Raw genomic sequence first — 27,596 nt, forward strand, 5'->3', positions numbered from 1 at the left:
CACTGTATGACCACATGCTGTGACAAGCCTCCAGCTCCTTCGGTGAGCCGGGGCTGCCAAAACTCACTTGTTCTTTGTATGTCACTTCCATGGCGATTTATTACCAAAAGGTTATTAAGCAGTGACATCCCCAACACCTTTATTGTTGCTGGATCTCAGGGATTTCTGTTGGATGCCTGAATATTACCACTGGACCACACACTACTGTCAGACAGTAACTATCTGGAGGGATGCCGGTACCTGTTTTTATTTATTTATTAGATATAAAAAAAAGAAGAGGTTTAGAGCACACGGAGAACATGTCCATCAGGGTCTGCCCCCACTGCAAGCAGACATACGCCAGCAGGAAGGCCGTGCTCTTTTGTTCCAGCCATACCATGATCTAATACAGTGGGCAGTTTTTCTTAGCAAGCCAGTCATCCGTCTTTCAGAAGCAGGAGGTAGATGATGAGTGTTGCATTACCCTCTACTGAAACTTAATTAATGACAATATTTGGGGATACTACAACAAAAGACATCTGGCACGTATTACTCAGTCTCCCATGGCGAAGGGGCACAGGCAGCTACGCAGGTTCAGATGTAACATCTCTGAGACACAGAGAAAGGAGAAAAGTTTCTTCAAGTTGCCCTTGGCCAACACAATCAGGTTCCTTCCCTTGCAATTGTGTCCATAGCGGGGCCTAGCCAAGGGACCAGCCTGGTATCTGGCAAGTCCACAACCAATTTCGGCTTGCTGGAAAAAACATCCCTGGAGGACCTTGGAGATGCGTCCATTGCAATGCCACCCAGGATGATACGCGCACATATGGAGGAGGGTAAGCCAGCACTCAACTCCAAGACACAAGCCAATGTGTCATCAAGCTCCAGCCAGGCAGCTGTCAAACCGTGGCTGTGTGGAGAAAGCTGATGTTTCTACAAGCTGATGTTTCTACATCAGCTGCTTTTGTGCAATCCACTGAGGATGGCTTCAGCGTCACATCGGTAACTGCCAAATGATGGGCAAGCTGGGGACAATGAGGTATCTCTTCAAATATTTAGAGATTGCAAGTGTCTTGAATTATTATATGCATTTGCATTAAAAACAGTGGTCCTTTCATACAGCACAATAAGAATTCCTGGTTTTTTAACCTAAACTACAATGCACTGAGATTCATCATTTGTCTAGTCCCCATTTCAATTCTCTTTTCCTATGGTTCTTTCGTTGTGCCCAAGTATCCTGTTCTTCCTTGCTTTTATTCCTTTAATTTTGCCTTGTAGAATAGCCTAAAAATCACTATTTATAACTGAACAGACAACTCACACTTACTTCAATACCTTCTCCCTCTTCAAAGAAAAAGAATCATAATTACACCCAAGCTCGTAAGAAAACAGAAAACCAAAAGAAACCTCGATGCTTCTTTTATATTTCCATCCAGGAGGAACATCTATTTGCAAAACAATGAAATGCTTCCCGAAGAACATTTACAACCCTCTAAACCTGAAAATCAAGTCAGGCTGCCTTAATGAACAGCACTGTCGAAAACAAAAGCAACTGAAGAGAGGGGTGGTGTTCTACCCCGGAGCAAAGCGATAACACAGCCCTTTGCTATGTTACAAGGTCCCCTTTCCTGATGCTTCTGCAGAGGTCTGAACTCCCAGTCCTGCCTACATCGTAGCCACTGCAGCCTCACCCTGCAGTGCAAGCCAGACCCAGGACCAAAATTAAATGCCAGAACATACTCCAGCTAACAAGGCTTGCTGAAAGCCAGACTAGATTAACTCAGATCTGGCCCTACAGCAATTGCCCATCTGGACTGGGACCTGGCACACATCTGGGCAGATGGAAATGTGGTCTTATCTGCCCATGTGGGCTGGCCTCTCAAACAGCAGCTCAGAACTGGGCAGGATGAGACCTACCTTCCACCTCCGTGCATGAGCCAGCCCCACGTCAACAGGGACAACTGCTGCACTTCCCAGTGTTCTTCTTGCAGAAGATGCCTCCTACCACTTGTCTGTGTCAAGAAGGGGACACAGTGGAGTCAACACCTTCAACACAGAAAAGCAGGAGGCTATAATCATTAGCTGCACCCCATGTTATGACAGTTACATCATGAATTTGCTTTTATGAAGCACAGCTTCAACTTCTACATTTGGAACCATTTCAGATACACAGGTTTGACACCTGGATGCCTTTCTCTTTCTACTTTAGCGTTTCTAGAGTCCTTTGGGGGAAGGGGGAAACAAGTAAGGAAAGCACATCTGGTCTTTGCTTAGAAACATGCCTCAAAAATAGAATCCACAGTCATTTGCAAGACACTGTTTATGGTTTCAGCACTTCCTGAGCAAGTCTTTACCCCTGTTGCTACATCTAAGCACATTTCCCAGATTCAAGCAGCCTCCTCACCAGCTAAGTTACCCTCTGTGGAAGCACAGCCTGCTGCCCTTTGCACATCTTCCCATCTGTTCCCATCATTTTTGTGCCTACAGCCAGCCACAGTGCAGCTACTTGGACAAACTTCTTGCAAAGGTGCTGGGTATATGAGGAAAGTCATGAGCAGGTCTAGAGAATATACTACATTTCTTCTTGTAGTCCCCCAAAATACCTCCAAAATCCTCACCAGTGCTGCTCTTCCACGTTGGAGCCTCAAGCCCTGAGCACTAAGATGTGGTGCCTCATCATACAATTGAACCCAATCAAAGCTTGGTTTCCACCTGTGAAAATCACTATCAGAAACGACCTCTGGAGTCAGTGTGTTATTTATACAGCAGCCACACTGAACATGAGCAAGTACAACTTCAGTCCCCAGGGACTTGTTCAAGCATAATAAGTTACAGCAAGGGATCAATACTTTACCGAGAGGTTGATAGCCTTGTCTCGAAGGGCCTCCAAATGGACTCCTGCTCCCAAATCCACTCCCATCAATGGATCCATAAGACATTTTCTAGATATCAGTGGATGTGGGATTATACTTCAAACCTAAGAAAACAGAGAAAAAGACAGATACAACACTGGTAAAGGTCAGTTAAACCCCAGTATACAAGACTATATCCAAACTTCAGGATGCTACCTAAAAAAAAAAAAAAAGCACTAAAATCCAGGTCTTCTGGACTACAGCTGATCTTTGGGGGCAAAGAAGTAATTTGACCTCCCTGTGCCTTATTTACTCCAGTGATAAAGGCCAACCATTTATCTGTTTCAGCCATGGCAGGACTTTTAATTCCACGCTGTTCACAAAGTGCCTTGAGATCCTGAGCTGGTAGGCAAAGACTAGGTAGTCAATCAAAAAAAGGTAATGCTGTCTTCTGGAACATTACCACTACGCAGCTAGCTAGGAGTCTATCTATCATACTGCAGTCTTGATGAGCTCTCAAAAGAGACAGTTTACTGCTATATTATAAGCTCCTGGGCCTCTAATATAAATATTGAAGCCAGAGTTATTTTTCCTTGCTGGTTTAAAAAAAAAATTAAAAAAAAAGGCTGCAAGGCCTAAGGTAGCAGCAGCAGAATGAAATCAATGCAGCACTGTCACAGAAAGACTATTTCTTCCCCCTTCCCAGGGGGAGAGACAGGCTTTGTTTCTCCATGGGCCCCAGACACCCTCCAGCATATCAGCAGGGTCCCAGGACTTCGATATTAAAAATAGTTCAACCCTAAGGCATGGAGAGGATGATGGCAAAGGAAGAGAAGAGATACAGGTGCTGCATCAGTTGAGGCATGATACAGGACCAAACCCAGCTGCTGCTTCCTTACACCAAGACTATGAAAAAACACCCCAGACAGGGAAAATCTGAAGGCTGAGGATACTTATTCCCTGAAAAAGTTGGAAGTCAGTGCTATCTACTGCGTAGCCCTTCATCAAGCATCTCTGCAGTGATGATGCAGTAGAGCAGCATGGGAGAGTCCAGTGGAGAGGACACGTTGGCGTGAGATGATGAGGAAACAGGGAAGTGGCACAATCAAACAGCTTGAAAACTGCCTCTGTACAGAGGTTGATCCTGACCCATCCTTTCTTTAGAGATAAGCAAGTGGAAACATTTGCTGCCATGACTTCCCCAAGGCCACATACAACAAATGCGGAGTGAAAGTCTACACCGCGTTGTAAAATTGCTTGATTACAATTAGGCAAGTGTTTCTTTGGCAAACAGTGAATGCATCTATTTTTTCCCCAACAGAGTGGTGTGAAAGGGGGAGAGAAGGAAGGCTTTTAGAGCACTCCAAATGTTTCATGTTGATTTATCATTTTCAAAGCATGCTTCCATTTTAAAACTTTTTCTCTCTGTAAGGGAAAAAAAAGAGAAAGAACTGAAAATGAAATATTTTGTTTTAGTTTAACCAACGTTTTCAGAAACAACCGCCTCCCACCCCATCCTACTAAGCCATTGAAATATCCCTTATTCACACAGCTCCGGAAAAACACTCCTACCCCACAGTAAATACTTACAGGAAAATTTAACAGAAGATCTAAATACCTTTAATTTGATTGGCAATAAAAGCATGTCCCTCCCTATCCCTATGGAACCTCCCAAGTCTTTTGTCTACTGCTCCTCAGGGAGACTTGGCCAATTTACTGTGAAGGCGGTTTGCACAAATTGGAACAAACGTTGCCTAACAAACTACACACAGAAAAAGATTTTTTAAAAAACAAGAAGAAAAAGAAATTATTTTTATCACAGCTTTACCCTCATCACCTAAAATACAAATGAAGGAACAACCATACCCAAGCCAGACTAAAAGGACATCCATCCTGCCAGAGGCAGGAATTTGTTTTTTAATGACATCAACTTCTTCTTGCTTTGTATATCCTGTAGAAGTCAGTCATGCGGTGCATATAACAGAAGGATGTAGGATCTCAAGGAGAGGGTTGGTCCATGTTTTTTGGATTGGGAAATGTACTGGCAGGCAAAACCAAGCTGAGAAATTTATTTAAAGAGTTCCCCTATACACACCAGTCTCCACTGAGAGGGACTTTCAGATGGCCAGCATAATTAGTAGAAGGAACGAAAGGTAAGATTTCAGCATGGAAGAAATAGGTTAGAGAGCACTTTAGGCAACTTAAATTTTTTTGAAGTTGATTTTGCCTGAGAAAGACATGAGCATACTGGAAAGAAATGGACGGACATGGACATATTGGAGTGAATCCAGTGAAGGGCCATGGAGATGATTAAGGGATGGAAGCGTCTGATATATGAGGAGAGGCTGAAGGAGGTGGGACTGTTCAGCTTGGAGAAGAGAAGGCTCAAGGGGGCATTATTAATGGGTATAAATACCTGATGAGAGGAGGTAAACATGATGGAGCCAGACTCCTCTCAGTGGTTCTCAGTGACAGGACAAGAGGCAATGGGGATGAACTGAAATATGGGAAATTCCACTTAAAAAAGAAAAAAAGCTGTTTGCTTTGGTGGATTTTTTTTTTTTTAAATGGTGAGGGTGGTCAAACACCAGGACATCATCCACAGCCTTTCCCTCATCCACTAAGGTGGTCACCTTGTCAGAGAAGATTAGGTTAGTCAGGCATGACCTGCCTTTCATGAACCCATGCTGACTGCGCCTGATCACCTGGTTGTCCTGTACATGCCACCTGATGGCACTCAAGGTGATCTGCTCTACAACTTTCCCTGGAACTGACGTCAGACTGAGAGGCCTATAGTTCCTTCTGTCCCTTCTTGTAGACGGGCGTCACATTGGCAAGGCTCCAGTCAACTGGGACCTCCCCAGTGAGCCAGGACTGCTGATAAAGGATGGAAAGTGACTTGGTGAGCACTTCTGCCAGCTCCCTCAGTAAACTTTGGTGGATCCCATCTGGCCCCATAGAGTTGCGTATGTCTAAGTGGTGCGGCAGGTCACTAATCATCTCCCCTTGGATTATGGGAGCTGCATTCTGTTCCCTGTCCCAGTCTTACAGCTCAGGGGAATGGGGTCCTGGAGAATAACTGGTCTTACTATTAAAGACTGATGCAAAGGCGGCATTAAGTACCTCAGCCTTTTCCTCATCCTTTTTCACTATGTTTCCTCCCACATCTAATAAAGGGTAGAGGTTCTCTTTAGCCCTCCTTTTGTTGCTAATGTAGTTATAGAAACATTTATATTGTCTTTTACAGCAGTAGCCAGATTAAGTTCTAGATGGGCTTTGGCCCTTCTAATTTTCTCTCTACATAACCTCATGACGTCCTTGTAGTCCTCCTGGCTTGCCTGTCCCTTGTTCCAAAGGTCATCAACTTTCCTTTTTTCCCTGAGTTCCAGCCAAAGCTCTCTGTTCAGCCAGGCTGGTCATCTTCCCCACTGGCTCATCTTTCGGCACATGGGGACAGCCTGTGCCTGCACCTTTAAGATTTCCTTCTGTAGAATGTCCAGCCTTCCTGGACTCCTTTGCCCTTCAGAACTGCCTCACAAGGGACTCTGTCAACCAGGCCCCTAAACAGGCCAAAGTCTGCCCTTCGGAAGTCCAAGGTAGCAGTTCTCCTGACGCCCTTCCTTATTTCTCCAAGAACCAGAAACTATCATTTCATGATCTCTATGCCCAAGATGGCCTCTGAGGATAAAGCGATGTTGTAGACTGCAAGTTGAACATGAATCCATAATGACGTTGCCTGTAGAAGTGGCAGACATCACTGTGGGATATATAAATCTGATTACAATCTTCTAGACAGGTGAAGGAAATCTTTTGCTTGACCCCATGCTGTGGAGTCCTCAGCTGTAGGCAACAAGCTCCAGCAAAGATTTTGCCAGAGACTGAAGAGAGTCTAGAGGGAACTTGAAGAATGACAACAGGTCAAGAAAACATGACCTGCTAGGAAAGACTGAGTAAATGGGGTTGCTTTACCTATAGAAGGGAAGATTGATGGGAAAATCTGAGCCTTCGCATCTGTGCAAAGCTGCTGCAAAAAGGCAGGGATGGAAACATTATCTTCATGTTGGACAAGCGAAGAGCTCTAAACCAAAGTAGGAAAGATGAAATGAGGCATTGGGAGAGCCTGTGAGGAAGGATAGAGCACCTCTGGGGACAGGCAACATGGGGAAGGTTGTCTTACACCTGGAGATGATAAGACCAGCCAGTACTGGTCAGGGGCTGATAAGAGGTCCACTCCCATTTAACATCTTCATTAATGACCTGGATGATGGAGCAGAGTGTATCCTCAGCAAGTTTGCTGATGACACCAGACTTGGAGGAGTGGCTGATACATCAGAGGGTCATGATGCCATCCAGAGGGACATGAACAGGCTGGAGAAATAGGCCAACATCACACAACAATTGAGGAGACTATCTAGGCTAACCCCGCCCTGCTCAAGGCAGGATCAGCTAGAGCAGGTTGCCCAGGATTGTGTCCAGTTGATTTTTAAATATCTCCAAGGATGGGGACTGCACAACCTCTTCAAGAAACCTCTGGCATTTGACTTTCATAAACTGGAGTCCATCCTCGGTATCTAACCAGCCACATCATCAAAGTGCAGGTGGTGACTGATTATGGGGTGGGAGGAAGGGGTCACACAGGCAGTGTGATCTATTACAAGAGCAGTCACAGTCACAGAACTTCCAGATTCACAAACAATTTCCAGTCTTGCATTTGCATGCGTTCCAGGCTGAACCTTCATTCTTCTCAGAACAGGTCCATCACAACGTAGGGAGGAACTCCAGATTACTCAGTAAATAACATTAGGAACTTGGCTGTGTATTTAGTGGGACCTTCCGGCAGGCTAATAGCCAGCTGAAGCCAAGACCAGGCATCCAGGTGAATTCCTTGCCCTGAATTTCACAGTGAGCTGTTGGTGCTGCTGGGCTCCTCACCAGGATTTTTCCTGCCTGGCGAATAGCACTACTACCACAAAACAGACTGTTTCTGGTTACTGTTCAGCTCTAGAAAAATAAAATCACAGTTTGGATATTAATTACCTGCCATTAATGAATGCAGGAGGTGGCAAGAGCAATGAAACTCTTGTATTCTATTCCCAGCTCTACCACTGCCTTGTTGATGGAGAAGTGCTTTCACTGTAGGCTTCAGGAGAGATTAGCAATGATGACACCTCCATTTCTGGATGACCAACTACACATACATTTTTCCAAGTTTTTTTTAACCCAGATAAAATCCTTGTACCAACCAGCCTGACCTTCTTCATAGAGTAGATCATTTCACACAAATCATTTTTACGCATCAACCCCTACAGCCTCTGGTCAGACCAGGTCACCTCTTTCTATAAGAGCCTCTCTGAGGCTCCAGTTAATGAAGGATCAGTGCCAACCACTCCTTTAAGAGAGCTGCGTCTTCTCACCTCTTGAACTTCGTTGTTTGATCACTATGTTGCCTCTTAACCTTCCCTCAGATGAACTAAACAGATTGAACCCCTTTCATTTCTCACTAGTAGGCTTGTTTACCAGCATACACAAATCATAACAAGGGAGAACGTTCAGTATTTTCTTGCTTTCCATACAGCTGCCTCCGTTTCCCTGCCTGTAAAATGGATGGACAGATACTGTGCTCTCCTTTTTGCAGGGTACCAGGATTAACTTGATTAATATGGAAATTTTTTGAAGCCGTGAGATGAAAGGGCATATTTGCAAAGTGTGCTGCTTTTCCAAATCCCCGCTAACAGACTCGACTCTGTCACTTATGTCACCGACATGCTGCTTTTTAGCTTTTCTTCTCAAGGATTTTCTCAATTATTAAAAAAAACTCAATAAACCTTTATGTTGTTCACCTGGAAAAATGTCCCTTTCCTCTTTCTCAGAGAGCCTGAATTTATGAACAAGCTCTGCTGCTGAAGCACCTTTTTTTTTTTTTCTTTTTAATCAATGGTTTTAACATTGAGTTGGTGTAATTGCACAAATCCCCGAGTGCTCACTGAGCCTCGTAACATGACTGTCAGGAGGTCAATCAGAATAGCTGTAGGGGATGACTTTCTTCTTTTTCAGTCTGTGCCTTTGAGGTAATTTATGCTCCTCTGGATCTTTTGTGATGTTCGTAATATTAACGTTGTGTTCTCAGGTGGCTTTGGGCAGGAAAGGCAAGGAAGCAGTGCTCCAGGAGCTGAAGAAATGATTGGCAGGAGAGTGGTCCAGGAGTGATGCCCTGTGTGCAGTGGGGCTGGGGATGCAGCAATACACATGATTCCTCCTACTTCACCTCCCAGTTAAGTTTTAACGCTGATGGAATGTCCTTAGAGAGTGAAGTCATCTCTGTCCCCACGACCCGAGAAGCACTGTCTAGCTTAGGTTGACACAGCACAAAATACAGCAACAGTAACAAAAAACAAAAAACCAGGAAAAGGTTCTTCCCCCAGAGGGTGGTGGAGCCCTGGAACAGGCTCCCCAGTGAGGCGTCACAGCACCAAGCCTGGTGATATTCAGGAATCCCTTGGACAATGGCCTCAGAGACATGGTGTGAATTTGGGGTTGTCCCGTGCAGGGACAGGAGTTGGACTCGGTGATCCTTGTGGATCCCTTCCGACTCAGGACATTCTGTGATTCTATAATGAGACCTTATACAAATTGAATTGGCTTCCAGAAACTTCTAGAGCCACATATGTAGTACTTGACAGGCACAATGTCACTTATGACTGTAAACAACCTGATTCAACACACTGAAGCATGCTCTTGTCTACCCTCCTCCAGCTGAAGTGTACTACTGAGCGAAGCGAACACCCACAGCCTTAAGGCATTGTGGAGTAGGTGCAAAGTAAAAACAGCATGGATTATCTCAGAAACGAGCTGCTTCTGCTATTCTGAAGATTTGCTAAGAAACAACGAGAAAAACTCTCTTTATGCATTCTTCCTCATCAAAGCCTTATTTCAGGAAAGCATCTGATCACTTACTAACAGATTTAGTTTTTCTTCCCTGTGGTGTAGCTGCCATCATAGATGTCTCCAGCAGCAGAGCAGAGCAGTTTGTCTCAGGACCAGATACTATCAGGATAGGCTGCAAAGCCAGAGATACCGAGATAAGACATCCATGACATTTTATGGAGATATATACTGAGCCACAGAGACAGTTGGTTTGCTGTGCTTCTCATTGAGATGACACTAAGAGCTCTGGCTGGCCAGAGCACACTTGATTGCAACCTTTACTTAATCTCATTTTTCCACCAGCTCAGTAACACTATGCAAACTCAGCATTAACAGTTTCTGCCTAAACCTTTCTTTAATCAGTCATTCTTTCCCAAGATTTGCAGCTAACAGCACCCATCAGGAACACCAGACCCTTTCTTATCGATCACAAGGCAACTCCATCCCCACCAAGCTCCTGAAGGGTCCATCTAAGACCTCCTATTGACATTAAAGGACTTAAGATCTGATGGACTGTCACGCAACATAAACGAGAAGGAAATCATAAGCAACAGAGGTGGGAGGGAAGGAACGAACACCTGCAAATCATCTGCATACATTTCACGTTACACAAATGTCTGCGTATCAGACATGCAGAACAGAGGTAAGGTAAGCAATCTGGAAGCCTGTTGTGTTCTTTCATGTCAGTCCCAGTTGCCACTTCAATACACAGACTTTTCTTCCACATTGACCTGACTGCATGTCTTCTCACAAAAGAACTGAAGACAGTCTTTAAATCCTGCTAAGTGACACCAGAGACAGGCTGGCCTTAGGCAAATGCCAAGAATAAGGAATAGATATATTTTCTTTAGCTTGGGAATCTCAGATTCCTAGACCCCCGGTTTAAGCTGTATAAACTTCTTGAGAGCAAAAGTAGCTATTTAGGGCTGCTAGAAAAAGTATTCCATCAAAAGGATCACAGATGCCATGGAAAGATGGATGTCTTCCATTTTCAAAGCACAGGGCAGCACACACTGAAACAGTTTGGTTCCCAAAAGCAGCAGCCAAGTGTGATAAATGACAAAGTGATTGCACTAGCAAGGTCAGCCCTCAGGACCCAAATTTCTTTTCGCCTGGAGAAGCAATCAGGCTTCCTTGATACTGAGATATTTAGATCAAGAGAAAAGAAGAAAGACTGTCTTTGGGAGACTGAAGATGTTTGGGAGTCTACCGCCGCAGTTATATGCAACGTTTTCTGCTGTTCAACTCCAGGCTATATGGATGGCAGTGCTTAGATGACTTAGTGCCGGGTCACTGTTTGTTCAGTTTGATCAAAATGTGATGTCACCCTTCCTATTTTTTAAACTGACATTAAAATAATGGTTAAACATTTCTTCCAGCTCCTGCAAGAAAACATGATCGAGATGGCTTCCAGCCCTGAATCTCTCTAATATAAATGCTCTGAAACAGTGTCTGTTCTAATCCACCAAGGGTTTTCTTTCTCTTTTTCCCCTGCATTTCCTTCTTCTATTTGCTGTTTTGTGCCATGTTGTCTACTTTTTGTGAACTTTGCATGTAGAACGGTCTTAATCTATCCATATGCTAGACAAACACAGAAGTATTACATACTTCAGTGAACAGCAAAATTAAGTTTCCAGTCAGTTCAGAATCCAGGTTTCACCTGCCTTTTCACAGGTTACAAAAGATGAATATTGATGTCTATTTGCTGTAAAAAAAACAGGGAGGAGGAATACAGAGAAGAGGGTATTTGTGTCTGAAGGACTTGGGGGATGGGATCCAAAGTCGCGATGCTAATGCCATTACATCCAATTGTGGAATACGCCAGACCAACCAGAGCAGTGACAAAGGTGCTTTATCTGCCTCACAAGATGACAACTGGAAGACCAACCACCTCAAGGGTGTGTACGGCTGTAGTGGGTCCTCATGCACCCCTCCAGGGAAACTTGCGTGCTCAGTTACCTTTCTGAAATGCCTGTACACCAATGCACGCAGCATGGGGAACAAACAGGGGTAAGGGAATCTTCAGCAGCAGGCTGGCTAACTTGGTGAGGTGGGCTTTAAACTGAAGGACTTGGAGGGTGGGATCCCTTGTGAAAATGCTCACACCAGCACGTCCAACGGGGGAGTAAGTGAGGCCAAGCAGTGTGGTGATAAAGGTTCCTTAGCTGTCTCCCAAGAGATGAAACAGAAGAGTAATCACCTCAAGTGCATGTATACAAATGCACGCAGCCTAGGTAACAAAGAGGAACTGGAGCTCCGCGCCCACTCTGAAGGGTACGACATCATAGGAGTAACCGAAACATGGTGGGACAACTCAGATGACTGGGGGATCGCAATGGATGGTTACAGGCTCTTTCGTAAGGACAGGCAGGGTAGAAGAGGTGGCAGTTCAGGCAAACTGGATCCTGGCAAATCCATGGGCCCCAATGGGATACAACCGTGAGTGCTGAGGGAGCTGGCGGATGTTCTTGCCAAACCACTCTCCACCATCTCTGAAAGGTTCTGGAGGGCAGGAGAGGTGCCTGAGGGTAACCACTGTCACTCCAGTCTTCAAAAAAGGCAAGAAGGAGACCCAGGAATCTATAGGCAAGTCAGCCTCACCTCCATCCCTGGAAAGGTGATGGAGCAGTTCATCCCGGAGGTCATCTCCAGGCATGTAGAAGACAAGAAGGTTATCAGAATAGTTAGCATGGCTTCACCAAGGGGATAACATGCCTGACCAACCTGGTAGCCTTCTCTGATAGCGTGACTGGCTGGGTCGATGAAGGGAGGGCACTGGATGTTGTTTACCTCAACTTCAGCAAGGCTTCTGAGACTGTCTCCTACAACATCCTCACAGGCAAGCAAAGGATGTGTGGGTTGGATGAATGGAGAGTGAGGTGGACAGAGAACTGGCTCAACAGAACTCAGAGGGTTGTGATCAATGGAGCAGAGTCTGGTTGTAGGCCTGTCACTAGTGGCGTTCCCCAGGGGTCTGTGCTGGGTCCAGTCCTGTTTAACAGATTCATCAATGACCTGGATGAAGGGACAGAGCGTCCCCTCAGCAAGTTCACTGATGATACCAAGCTGGGAGGAGAGGCTGATACACCAGAAGGCTGTGCTGCCATCCAGCGAGACCTGGACAGGCTGGAGAGCTGGGCCGAGGGGAACCCAATGAAATTCAACAAGATCAAGTGCAAGGTCCTGCCCCTGGGGAGGAACAACCCCACACACCAGCACAGGCTGGGGGCTGAACTACTGGAAAGTCGCTCTGTTGAGAAGGACCTGGGAGTGCTGGTGGACAACAAGTTGACCCTGAGCCAGCAATGAGCCCTTGTGGCCAAGAAGGCCAACGGTGTCCTGAGCTGCATTAAAAGGAGTGTGGCCAGCAGGGCGAGGGAGGTTATCCTCCCCCTCAGCTGCACCCTAGTGAGGCCACATCTGGAGTGCTGCGTCCAGTTCTGGGCCCCCCAGTTTAAGACAGGAAACTACTGGAGGAATCCAGCAGAGAGCTACGAAGATGCTCAGGGACTGGAGCATCTCCCTTATGAGGAAAGGCTGAGAGACCTGGGTTTGTTCAGTCTGGAGAAGAGAAGGCTGAGTGGGGATCTCATCGATGCCTATAAATATCTGAAAGGTGGGTGTCAGGATGATGGGACTGGGCTCTTTTCAGTGGTGCCCAATGACAGGCCAAAGGGCAACGGGCACAAGATGGGACACAGGAAGTTCCACCTCAATATGAGGAAAAACCTCTTTCCTGTGCGGGTGCCAGAGCAGGGGCACAGGCTGCCCAGAGAGGCTGTGGAGTCCCTTCCCTGGAGACATTCACACCCCGCCTGGACGCGGTCCTGTGCCCCCTGCTCTGGGGGTGCCTGCTCCAGCAGGGGGTGGGATGGGATGATCTCCAGAGGTCCCTTCCAACTCCCACCATTCTGTGATTCTGTGATTCTGTCTAGTTTGGCACTGTGTAGTTAAGAGTAAACTTATTAATTATAAAACATATAAGTGCATGAATGGAGAAAGACCAACTGCAACACACCAGGTTAGCTTATCACAATTAGAAATAGGATTTCTAAGTTTATGTTGGATTTCAACAGAATAAGAAAAAATACATCTGAGGGTGGCAAGCAGTTTTGAATCCACAGGAATACTCTGACAGATCTACGTTTTAGGGCCATGAGATACAGGGTAAAATGGGATGCGTGAATTAATCAAGTAATTAATTCCTAAATCCCTGGATCCTGCTCCCCCATAACCCAACATCATTCTTTTCCTGTGTACTACTTCCCAAAGTAGAAATGCTGCTATTCAACGCACACAATCAGAATATACATCAGCCTAAGTTCTCATCTACACCAATGTTCACCAGTAGTCCTATTATAAATGAATCCTGCAGAAGGCTAAATGAGAAAAGCATGGTCTAGTGTAAAGACAAAGTACACAGTGGAAAATCAAGAATCTACTTCTACCTTTGGTAGTGATTCATCAGGAAACAGAAAACAACTTGCTATCTTCATTTCAGGTTTCCTACCAGCACCATGGGAGATGACAGAAGTCAGTTAAGCATGGTGTAAATCAAGTCAACAGATGGCTGTGGAGATGAGAGAATTAAAAAACTATTACACTGGCCACATGATGGACAGAAGTCTTCAAAGCCTAATGTCTGGGGGAGAAAAATATTGTGTGTGGGTGTGGGGGGGCATTCTGCTTGTTTTTTTTCTTGTTGGGGTTTTTTAAGTGGGAACTGAACGAAAACCAATGAGATGCTGTGCAGCAGTTTCCAGGTTTCTTTCCACTCAGAGGTCAGCACTCAGGAAGGCAAAATGGAATATGTTTTGGGCCCCTCAGTACAAGAAGGACATCGAGGTGCTGGAGCGTGTCCAAAGAAGGGCAACAAAGCTGGGGAAGGGTCTGGAGAGCAAGCCTTATGAGGAGTGGCTGACGGAGCTGGGGTTGTTCAGCCTGGAGAAGAGGAGGCTGAGGGGAGACCTTATCGCTTTCTACAACTACCTGAATGGAGCTTGTAGTGAGGAGGGTGTCGGTCCCTTCTCCCAAGTAACAAGCAATAGGATGAGAGGAAATAGCTTCAGCTTGTGTCAGGGGAGGTTTAGACTGAATATTAGGAAAATTTTCTTTACTGCAAGAGTGGTCAGGCATTGGAACAGGCTGCCTAGAGAGGTGGTGGAGTCACCATACCTGAAGGTCTTCAGAACACATGTAGATGTGGCACTTCAGGGCATGGTAGTGTTGGGCTGATGGTTGGACGTGATGATCCTAGAGGTCTTTTCCAACCTTAATGATTCCATGATTCTATGTTCAAACACCAAACATCAGTGACCATGGGCAGCCCAGGTCAACCAGCAATTCAAGATGCTATGTCTTGGCAGGAGCTGAAATGTGGCTTGGGGCATCCCCAGAATGCTCTGGAATGAAAGGCCACCTTTGAAAAGATAGAAAGAGGGACTCACAAACCCACGCAACCAAGTGCAGAAACAGAGATATCTGCAAATATTTCAGGGAGATAGAGAGAAGATAGTTCAATACAATCCCAAGCAGTGACTAGCTGGAACATGGGCAAAGAGCCAACTAATATGTAACCATCATCTAACTATGAAATAATTAGTCCTTGCTCTCCCCTAAGAATAACCTCAAAGGAAGATCAAAACACCCCAGTGGTCACATTTACTTATGGACCCATGCAAAACACCTTGGGAATATTGCATCCAAATAAGTACTTATTGCCTTTCCCTCTTTATACAAATCATCTAGGCCATGAAAAGGCAAGGAGGGCCAGCTTGTACACACTACCACCCTCTGCTGAGAAGAGCCCTTTTCACATTTCTATTCTTGCTCTGCTCATTGTGCTTCTACAGTTATTCCAACTATGTATCTTCACACAAGTCTACAAAAGACTTACAAACAATGGCCATACTGTGAGATAAAGTAAAACCAAGTATCAAAAATACGTGTGCTCCAAAAATAAGAAAATGCAGAAAGATCCTCAGGATTGCACTGGATCCTGAGGCCACCCGTTGTGAATCACAGCCTGGAGTCAGCAATGGCTGTGAGCCAATTTTCCTGCCCAAATGAAATGGATTTGCTGAAAAACCTCCATTGAACCTGGGCCACTGTACAAGTCGAAGAGAAAAAAAAGAAAAAAGCATGTTCAATTTTCCAACTCGTCCACCTTTGCCAAGACCCCCTACCGATGAAGAACACGGCTGAAAGGGAAAGAAACTACTATTAGCTCCAATTTGCAGTAAAGGTAAAGTGCCTTTGAGGCTCTGGCAAGTTGAAGCAGCTGAGATTAGAAAGCTGGTGGGCCTCAGTCCTTAGTTCAAACGTCTGCTCTCGTTGATCCCTTGATTATTCCAAGTGGACCTTAACAGCACATCAATCGCTTCTGACAGAAGGACTTTATGTATTTTTAAACCACAACACGATCTCCCTAAGTCAGGAGGGAGGGTGACCGCCTTGGCTACATTTACCTCAACTTTTCCCCTCCCCAAATAAAAACCATCAAAAATTAATAAGCTTTTAAAGCAAGGGATGCTTCGCAGTAGGTGCAAAGTAGCAGGCGGGCAAGGAATTGCTGGAGTTGATTGTTACAAGGCAACAGGATGAAAATAAGTAACGTGGACTGAAGAGGAACAAGCAATAGTGATGTTTTTGACCACAGACATTCACCAGAGTGATGTAGCTGAAAACCATAGCAACAAATTTGCCTAAATCCTACGAAAACGTGTTACCAACCACCCCTCATCAGCCAGAGAGGGGAAACTCTCCATGATGGAGAGGAGCCTCCTGCCACGTCTCCTGCCTGCAGCAGAGCGCGGTAGGCAACCACAGAATTACCATAACAGGAGAAAAGAGATTTCACTGCATTTGAAGGCTTATAGGCAAGGACAACAAGAAAGCACACATGAAGCATCTGAATGCATAAATACATGCCGTCAAAGAGGCTCGTCTTCTCCAGACCAGCTCTGCTCAGAAAGCATTTGCCGAGGAGACATCAGAGACGGCTAACAGCATGAGGCAGCCTGCGGAGGACTAAACTTATCACCTTCCCAGCTTTCTTTCACCCTAATGACAGGTACATCTACCATCATGTTGAGAAAACCATATCGGTCAGGTCTGCTCTGACACAACCTCCAATCAGTTATGAACCAGAGACCACAAAAAGCCCCATTTCAGCTCACTTCCCAGCTTTGGTATCGTCTGCCACACACTTTGGAACTCCTCCTTCCTGCTGATAAGCTTGTGTAGCACATGACGGCACCAAAGGGAACAAAGTGCAAATATCAAGGAGAAAAAGCAGCTTCGCTTCAGCGCGTGACTCATGCAAGAAGAACGCCAAGCCCTGAACAAGCCAAAGCAAAACAGCTGACTATCAAACCCTGCACGTAAGCACAAAGTTGCCCTTAAAAATACAGACTGCATTTTTTCCCCACCCAAAAAGCGGTTTGTATTTTTTATACAATTAGCCACATATAAGAGCCTGATGAAGACAGGATACGCAATGTGGGATGTCTAAATATAGGTGCCAAGTATCATCTGAGATGCCCTGTGAGGCACATGTGAGGCTGGTTGACCTGACTGGTGATGCACAACCTTCTGGGCTGGCAGAGTGGGAACGCTCCAAGGCAAGGCACCTAAATCTCAGTATGTGCAAAAGGTATCTGAGCACCCACGGCTAGTCAGTGCAGTCAGTGAAGCCTGGAAAGCAAGTCGAGATGCGCACGAGGTGACTACTTTTCAGTAAAGAGAGGGAGTGGAGGAAGATGGTGGCTCCTGGGAAGGATAAACATACAGTAGATTAAAAGAAAAAATAAATCTACCTTTAAATTGCTCATTTTCACTTCCCTTTTCTGTGCTCTGTCTAATTCTACCCCTTTCCACCTAAGAGAGCAGAAGAACTAAACAGGTGAGGTCTATTCAAGCTGGAAAAGAATGATGGGGTTGGGGGAAAAGCCCATAAAGTAACACCCCATGAAGCCCTGAGTCGCCTGGAAAAGGCAAACCACTCCCTCTTTTCCAGTGCAAGAACTGGGGAGTAATGAAGCAAATCCAGGAGGAGACAGGAATGAAAGAAAGGAGATACTCCTCCATGTAAAGTCTAGGGAAGCAAGAATTCCATGTCATAGACTCCTGTGTAAGATAAAATCTTACACAAGTTTAAAAATGAAACAGGACTATGAGAAGAAGAGAAAAAAAATCCATCACATTGTATTAAATGTACCACCTCTGACTCAGAGAACATGGGAAAACACTGGGAGAAGCCTTGCTCTATTTGCCCTGTTCTCATGCTCTTCACAAAGCAGCCACAACTAAGCACACAACAGGACTGGATTTGGTCCACCTTGCATAGACACATTTACACATCCCTGTCCTTACACAGTTTGTCTTTTCATATGACAACACCAGAAGGAAATCCTTCAGGTAAGCACAGAACCGGGCAGCTCAAGAGCTGCCAGGATACTTGAAATTTGCCTCCTTTGGTCAACAGCTCTGTCTTGCCTCTTTCCATGACCATGGTGATTATGCCCTCCACTGAACCCCAGTATCTTGGCTTTATAAACTAGGTTAGACCCAGCCCTAAGAGCCATATTTCAAGATAACCATATTATCAAGAATCACCAGATCTCTACCACCCAAAAGTAAAGAGAAACACTTAGAAAGGAGAGAGGAAGAACATCACCAGAGGCCCATCAGCCACCTTGGCTGAGCATCCTTCCCTGTTCAGGCAGACTCAAATCTAAATCTGTCTGTGCGTTTACGAAGGTCTTACAAGACTAAAGTTGGGAATGGGCACTGGGAACTAACAGATGCTAAATTCACATCTGATGAAAAGTGTGCAAAAGATGCATCTGTGCTGTGCTTCACTTTACTGTTCTTAACAGAAATAATGTAAATATGATGTATAATTGCACATCTGTAAAGGAAGTACATGAATCAAGGTGGTTGTAAGGTACAAAAATATTTAGGTCCCAAATAAGGTGAGGCGAGAGATGGATCCTGTTCTGCGGTACCTGCTTTCAGCCTGTGATGGTAGTGCCCACAGCACTTTCATCACACAGTCATTCCCTTTACAACATCATTACACAGAACTGCAATACTGAGTAGAAATACTCATATTTCTACACATTATTTTTTTTATTCTCTATCCAAGCTTGTCTAATCTTGCTGGCCCCATTTTTTTATTGGATATTTTTTTGTTAGTTTGATTTTGGTTTTGTTTTGGTTTTTTTTTTAGTGGCTTGATTCTACATATAGGACATGATCCACATTTGAGGACAATAGTTTCCTCTCACTCCTTGTATGCATGCAGTCAGTTTTTAACTTATATTTTTTTATCTCTCAAACTTTTTCAGCCTGAAGAAAGAAGTGTTCTGAAAATGAAATAAATAAAACATAAAATGAAGGAGAGTCTATAATGCAGTTGGGACACGGACCAAAAAACCTTGTATTTCAAATGTTCTATTGCACCGTTTGCTTGTGTTACATTCAAAGCTTTGGGAAGCCATCCAAACCTATACAGGCACAAAATAAGCCATGGAAATTACAGCTGCAAGGTGCCAGTGCAAGCAAAAAGTGTTTTGTTTGGAAAAGGAAACTGAAAACTCAAGGATGAGATGAAAAGCATGGAATAGCTTGTACAGGAAGACAAATGTCAAAAAAAGAAAAAGTGAACAGAGGAGATTTGACACCACCACCACCACCCACCACGCCACCCCCCGAAAAGTGACAAAAAGAATGAAAGAAGCCCTGGGCAAAAAGAATTAGACAAATGTTAGAGGAGTTTCCATCCCTTCCACAGGTTGTTGGTTTTGTTTCCCCTCCTATTTCAGTGGAGGGTCTAGGAGATTTCTCACAGGTTTGGCCACTTTTCTCCCTCTGTGAATCAACCAGAGGAAAATCCAAACTCCCAAAAGCAAAGGAAAGCAGAGAAAACTCATGACCATGTGGGCCTTATGTGACTTCAGACAAAAATCCTTGGCTGAACTAATCACAGCAGTAGGGCATCACCACCCAACATGGATCTTCACAAAGAATACAAGGTCCATGTCCCCTCCCACCTCCTCTGAAGATTTCCACCACTTTGGAGAGCTCTTAGGAGACCTCTGGAGGAAGGACCATAGTGGCTGGTGAGTTCTAAAGCACATAAAGCTCTTCTGAAGACCCATCAGAGAAAGTCCAAAGGCATCTCTTGATTTCCAGAACCATTTGCCAAGTTCATGACTCCTCTTCTCCCGTATTTATCATCCCCTTGGTAAATAACCCAATTAAGTCACATTTAACGTGTCTTTTAACTTTTTTTGTTTTTCAAGTCAGCTATGCAAAGATGGAAATTCTAGCTTTAAATTTAAAGAAGATAGAAAAGGCAAGCAAAGGATGTGTGGGTTAGATGAGTGGAGAGTGAGGTGGACAGAGAACTGGCTCAACAACAGAACTCAGTGTGTCGTGATCAATGGAGCAGAGTCTGGCTGGAGGCCTGTCACTAGCGGTGTTCCCCAGGGGTCTGTGCTGGGGCCGGTCCTGGCCAACATAGTCATCAATGACCTGGATGAAGGGACAGAGCATAACCTCAGCAAGTTCACTGATGATACCAAGCTGGGAGGAGAGGCTGATACACCAGAAGGCTGTGCCGCCACCCAGCGAGACCTGGACAGGCTGGAGAGCTGGGTCAAGGGGAACCCAATGAAATTCAACAAGATCAAGTGCAAGGTCCTGCCCCTGGGGAGGAACAACCCCACACACCAGCACAGGCTGGGGCTGAACTACTGGAAAGTCGCTCTGTTGAGAAGGACCTGGGAGTGCTGGTGGTCAACAAGTTGACCCTGAGCCAGCAATGAGCCCTTGTGGCCAAGAAGGCCAACGGTGTCCTGAGCTGCATTAAAAGGAGTGTGGCCAGCAGGGCGAGGGAGGTTATCCTCCCCCTCAGCTGCACCCTAGTGAGGCCACATCTGGAGTGCTGCGTCCAGTTCTGGGCCCCCGCAGTTCAATAAGGACAGGGAACTGCTTGAGCAAGCCCAGCGCAGAGCTACCAAGATGATCAGGGGGCTGGAGCATCTCCCTTATGAGGAAAGGCTGAGAGACCTGGGTTTGTTCAGTCTGGAGAAGAGAAGACTGAGGGGGGAATCTCATCAATACTTAAAAATGTCTAAATGGTGGGTGTCAGGATGATGGGACTGGGCTCTTTCCAGTGGTGCCCAATAACAGGCCAAAGGACAAGGGTAATGGGCACCTGAATATGAGGACAAACCCCTTCCCTGTGCAGGTGCCAGAGCAGTGGCACAGCCTGCCCAGAGAGGCTGTGGGGTCCCTTCCCTGGAGACATTCAAACCCCACCTGGACGCGGCCCTGTGCCCCTGCTCTGGGTGTGCCTGCTCAAGCAGGGGGTGGGATGGGATGATCTCCAGAGATCCCTTCCAACCCCCACCATTCTGTGATTCTGTCATTGTACCTTTTAAATCAAAACCTACTTTCACTATGTTATAGGAAGGAAATGAATATACTGCAACTGGAGCATAACCAAAATAGTTTAAGTTCAAATAAAAAACCAAACAATTCAGGCCGTTATGCTCGTGGGAGCACAGGGAGGGTGCACAGAGTTGTGTCTAATGGTCTCCTTTCGTGATGAGATGAAAATTTTTTATTTAAATTGTACAGTACTTCCCTCTTTGTGCTGTCTCATCTAAGGATTAAATTTTTTATCCAGAAAAGGTATGAGAATCTGCCCCTAATTATTACTTGCTCATAAAAATCAGAAGATATTGTTGCTATTTCAAGTATCATAAACAACTCCATCAATTAAATTTTGCCAGGCACTGTACATATTGCAGATGCTTCAGAGTAAATTGTTTCATTGCAAAACAGAGTATGTTCAAGCTGTAGCAGGGATGGGTAGTCCCACTTTAAATTGTTTTAAGGAAATACATGCTTCTACCAGGCCATTATTTTGCAGGGAACATTTTGAAATCCATTTCCAAATATCTAACTCAAAAAGTTGAGATAGCCACTCACTGCAGATAAAATTAAGGGAAACTATAAAAGAATGAAAGGCTAAAAAAAGAAACCTTGTCCAGATGGATTCCCGGCTGAATTCTATAAAATATTTACAGATCTTCTGTCACCAAAACTTACGTTTCTTTTTGATGAGGTGGAAACCAAACACTCTCCACCTGCCTTTTTTTTTTTGTTTTAACCCTCACAGAAGACAGAATGATGTTATGTAGGAAAAAAAAAATCCCAAACCCAAAACCCGTAACAGACTTCAGTCTCGGCTGTAATTACTGCAAGTGACTCCAATTAATCAATGTTGATTCTAAAATTCTTTGAAAAGAGAAACTGTCCCTTTGCTTAATTTAGCCCAAATTTGTTTCCTAAATTCCAAGTTCATGGATTTGTTCATTAAAATAGACTTAGCTCAGATAAGCACAGGCTGATACCACCATCATTCACATAATAAATTAACAGCCTAGTCCCATGACAGTGCTGTCTGTAGATACCAAAAGATACTTCATCATGTGTCATAAGGGTAAAGTATCCACTTTTTCATTTAAGAGCAGCCAAAAAGTTCTCAGTTTTATGCTCCTAAAAACATACATTCCATTTGCCAACATCCAGACTGCCAGACCCCAGCTCCCGAAGAAGGGGGGAGCAGTTTATACATATGTGATACGCAGATTGACTTTATATTTGCTGCGGTCCTGTAGATGATGGAGATGATGAACATGGAGCAACCCCTTAAACTGCAAATAATCCCGCTGGTCTTGGCAGGACTTTTGGAGAAGGATGTGACTGTGCATCAGCAACAATATCCAGTATTTCAACCCTTTTGTTTCAGGGCATGCATGCAGGCAGTGCTTGGTATTGATGGATTTGCTGTAAAAGGTAACAAGGTGAATGCAGTGGGGTGAAACCGGAGGATGAAGGTCCAGGGCATGGCTCTCAGATTTCTTTCTCAAGGCTATGCATCTTTGTTCTTCTCCCTGTCCTCAGTAAGGGAGCCAAAGGCCTTAGAACATGAACTCCCTCCATAAGAATGCCTGTGTTAAACCTGAATTTTCACAGAATGAATCAGAGAATCATAGAATCATGATGGTTGGAAAAAACCTCTAGGATCATCAAGTACAGCTGTCAATGCAACACCATCATGCCTCCTAAACCATGTCCCGAAGTGCCACATCTACACGTTTTTTGAACACCTCCAGGGATGGTGACTCCCCCACCTCTCTGGGCAGCCTGTTCCAGTGCCTGACCACTCTTGCAGTGAGGACATTTTTCCTAATATCCAATCTAAACCTCCCCTGATGCAGTTTGGGGGCATTTCCTCTTGTCCTATCACTAGTGACTCAGGAGAAAAGACCAACACCCACCTCACTGCAACCTCCTTTCAGGTAGTTGTAGAGAGTGAGAAGGTCTCCCCTCAGCCTCCTCTTCTCCAGGCTAAACACCCCCAGCTCCCTCAACCTCTCCCCAGAAGACTTGCTCTCCAGACCCTTCCCCAGTTTCGTTGCCCTTCTCTGGACATGCTCCAGCACCTCAATGTCTTTCTTGTAGGGAGGGGCCCAAAACTGAACACAGTATTCAAGGTGTGTGTTGATCTCTCTTGGGTCTTCTCAGCAATGTGCAACACAAAGAACTATATCATAGAATCATAAAGGTTGGAAAAGACCTCTAGGATCATCAAGTCCAACTGTCAACCTAGCACCCCCATGCCTCCTAAACCATGTCCCAAAGTGCCACGTCTACACATTTTCTGAACACCTCCAGGGATGGTGACTCCCCCACCTCTCTGGGAAGCCTGTTTCAATGCCTGACCACTCTTTATCCTCTCATTTAGTTGCCGATTAAAAGGGGAAACCAAATAAAGAAACCACACTGTGCTTTGCTTCCAAACCCATTTCACATAAGAATTTACAGCATATCAGATGTTAGGGCGTATCCCAGTTTTTTTTAAGCTGGCCTTGGATGTGTTGTTCGATGCAGCGTTATGCTTTTTATAAGCAAAAGAAGAGACTACATAATGAATTGGTCTCCACTGGATGTCGACTTGATAAGCACTACAATTAATTCAAATTAGCATGCTGCCCTTCCTTTCCCTTCACACTTTCAGAAATGTCTCTCTAAACCAATCGATGATTACCAGTCATACATAAAAGCTTCAGAAAAATACTCCTCCACAAGCATATGGCAGAGCAAATTTGTCCAGCGTTGCAGGCTTTTCATGGCATTTATCTTGAATAAGGTATTACAGAGCAATATAGATGTCTCTACGTGTTGGCTACACTCAGAAAGGCACAGAGCTCTTCCTTACCCCGTTGTGGCATGCACCATGTCCTTAGGAGAGCATCCTGCTCCCCACAGATGCTTCAGAGAGATGAGGACTGTCATCAGCTATCCAGGATCTCAGCTGCAACATCCATCCTTAAAGTCAAGGCTGTGCTTTCTAGGAGGTGTACTAGACCTCCGTCACATGCCATGGCAACCAAATTCAAGTGCAGTTCTTCAAAACCATCACTTACTTTAAAAAAAAAAAAAAAGAAAAAAAAAAAAGAAAAAAGCAGCAAGTTTAGCTAAGCACTTTATGAATGACATAACTCCCACGTGCAACGGCCACTACTAAAAACATGGCAATAATCAGCACGTTTCCACCGCAGCCACACTGTTCATGATGTTCCCCCATCTAAGAGTAGGAAAAGCACAGCGAACAGCAAGTTAGCTGTCAGAACGTAACAGCAGCCACTAGTATGAGTTAACCTTAACCATCAGGGTGTCCCTCCTGTATCAGGGTATTGTCTCAGAGCACACCGAACCAATTCAGCCTCCCTGATTTAACAGCGTGACACTGGTGCCCAGGCACGGCGTGACGGAATAGCTCTTAAAATAACAACCTCAAACGATGTAATTTCATTAAGGCAGGCTGACCCTTGCTGCTTCTGCTCATGTTTCCCCATGGTATTGTTTTTCAGTGATTTAGCTCACTCTCTTGCAAACCTCCTTTTTCTTTCCATCTTCCTAGTTGTGTGTATATTTATAAATCTAGAAGAATAAAGAGAACGCAGATAAACCCTCCAGGCATTTCTCTCCATGCTGGTCCAAACAAGAACACAAGAACAACAAGATATTCTAAGTGTTACACTCAGCAGTCTGCAAGAGTGTGCACAGCCTTTCTTTAGTGGCTATTTAATTTTAAAAAAGAGGTACAGAAGGTAACAGTGTCGGATGTATACAAAGAAAATTCTTCTAGCTCAACTAATGGTTCTGAGAATTCGAGGGTCAAAAGTAATTAAAAACTACAAAACCCACAAAACCACCAAAACTAAATCTAGCTTTGTGATTTGCAGGGTTAAAAGTCTTCACTATGCAGACACCTTGCACTGCCCTGAGGTCCAGGCAGACAACAGACCCTCAGAGAAAATGCTGTTTTTTCTTCCTCCCTGCATCTACTTGCTATTTTAAGATGCCTCACACCCTATCTCAACACCGCTGAAGCATCCAGATGCTGCTCTGAAGGGCCATTAGTTAAAACAAAATGCTCACGTATGCCTAGTTTCTCAGTCACTGAAGCCAATACAGATAAATTAAACTTGAAGGACTCTCAGGATCTGGAAACTCGAGACTGACTTTACTTCGCAAAAACTGAATGGTTTGAAAGCTGCATTTTCTGGAAGGAGAAGAACTGTTTAACTTTCAGGCATTTCTTTCTCTAGCTCTTCTCCGGCAGTTCTCCTTCAGTGAAAGTCATTTTGGTTTTGCATGTATGTGAACTTATGTATTTAAATTTACAACATACAAACTTATATTAATTTCCATTTTATAAGCTAAATAGCTTTTAAAGTAACCCCAAAAAACCCTGAGATACCTTTCAGCATCTCTTTAAAATATTTGGATTTCCCACCTAAGTCTCAAAACATTATTCTAAGCACAGTGTGGATTTGTTAATCTCTAAGACAAGCCTATAATGAACTGAACAGAGGGACAAGAATCCCAAATAACAATAAGCCCCATCAGCCACTACCTAAAATCCTCTGGAGAGGGTAAACACCAGCCTGTGGTTTCAAGCTGGGCTCTCCAGAGAGCTTCGTCCTTTCTTAATTCTGCCAGAAATCTCCACTGTCGTAGTACAGCCCAACCTCTCATGCTATTTTAACTATGGGGAAAACCAGAAACCACATCCATCAGCCTTCGCAGAAATCTGTCAAACTTTTTCACTTAATGAAGTAAAATTATAAAGCATTTGAATAATTTTTTGATGTACAACATGACTAAGTCAACCAAGACCTTTTCAGCCAACATTGCAGACAGGGATGCAAGCTTCGTAACAGTTCAGTACAACCATCAGAAAAGGAAAAAAAATCATTAAAAGGGTTGATTCAGTAGATCAGCATCAACCTTTTAGACAGGACTGAGTTATTTCACCCATCAGCCCCTCAGAAGAGCAATCAGACGGTCACAATTTCTGTTTGCAGTCTAGAGTGAAGGTCAGCTCTCCCATTACGGACGCTTTGATAGCCTCGTATGGATGGATCCCATCAAAACGTGGAGGCCTTTGCATACTCAGGACATGACTTTTCCAGGCCATAACCTCTTCAACGGGGACCAACATAGGAAGAGAATTTAAAGCCACATATGCCAGTACTTCCACACCACTGACAAACCAAGCAGCATGCAGAATAAGAAGACACACCAGAGAAGACCAACACTTGCCCATGAAGTATAAGGAAAAATGTTCCCTAAAGAGACTTTGGTCTGACTGGCATATGATTGAAGTCTCCTGCTGCCAGAACTAAAACATCCCTAGAATTATTTAATATTACAGCTGACAAGTTTTCTGCCTCAGAAAGCATCGTGCACCGCTCAAGGGAATTTTATGTTAGACCTCATCATGATATAGAGGAGTTGATCAAAGAACTGAAAATCAGTGGCTGCTTAGGTAATCGTGATTTGATCACTTATAAAAAAACCCAACTGTTAAAAAACCCCCACCTATAAGAGTAATATAAACCCTTGCTGGTTTTAGAAGGTCTTTTTTACAAAGGCACATAAGTAGAAAGAGAGAAGGGAAAACTGGGTGTGTAAAAGGTGATCAAAATATCAACAGCATGTAGGAATTTCACAGGTATCCCTTTCCAAATGCCCACGGTTCTTACTGAGGGAAGAAGGCAACCCTTCTTACATGGGGCAAAGAACTGCATAAACCACTCCAAAACCATATACTTATATATGAACTTGGGGAAAAAAAGAAAAGAAAAAAGAAAATAAAAGAAGAGTAGCAGTTTGGTAAAAACAATCAAGCAAACAAACTCCACCACCACCCCACCCCCCCAAAAAAAACCCCACACCATAACAACAAAAAACCCAACACACACACACAAACCCCAAAACATACAAGAAAATCATTGCCAAAAAAAGCAAATAAGTGGAAAAAAAAAAGGGCAAAAGCTAACGTGCACAATGGAACTGGTGCAGGATGGGATGGGAGAGACTGAGCTAAGAAATAATTCAGAAAAATCAAGAAAGTTTGGAACTTTTTTTTTAAATATCTGGAAAACATTCAAATACAAAATTTCACTGAAAGCCAGTGGAAATTATTGTCCACCCCATCAGTTGCTCAGGAAAGTTCAAAACTAGCAGCTCAGATGTGATTAAAACCAGCAAGCCTCGGTAGCATAAGCACTAACACTGTGAAAGAGCACAGCAAGCAGCGATTTGGCTCATTAGTGATGATTTGTGACACCATTTGGAAAAAATCAAGGAAATTCCAGAAGAAAAGCTAATGTTGAATCAAAGCTAAAGAGTAAAACAGATAATACAGTGCTCATTAATGGCCTGCCAGCCTAACAACAAATCGGGTAA

At 44.4% G+C, this 27,596-nt stretch overlaps 1 protein-coding gene across 9 annotated transcripts in view; it reads right to left on the reverse strand.

Moving 5' to 3' along the window:
* The window catches only part of TSNARE1 (t-SNARE domain containing 1), a 510,738-nt gene that overhangs the window by 390,645 nt on the left and 92,497 nt on the right, over positions 1-27,596 (reverse strand). For all 9 annotated transcript variants that reach the window (XR_012659332.1, XM_075085935.1, XM_075085934.1 and 6 more), the window contains one exon: positions 2,834-2,956. Coding sequence is in view for 8 of the 9 variants with exons in the window: in XM_075085935.1 (XP_074942036.1) it covers positions 2,834-2,918 (85 nt within the window). In the remaining variant the exon portion in view is untranslated. The remainder of the gene's footprint in view (positions 1-2,833; positions 2,957-27,596) is intronic.

Source organism: Phalacrocorax aristotelis, chromosome 2 (genome assembly GCF_949628215.1).
Source record: "Phalacrocorax aristotelis chromosome 2, bGulAri2.1, whole genome shotgun sequence".
NCBI lineage: Eukaryota > Metazoa > Chordata > Aves > Suliformes > Phalacrocoracidae > Phalacrocorax > Phalacrocorax aristotelis.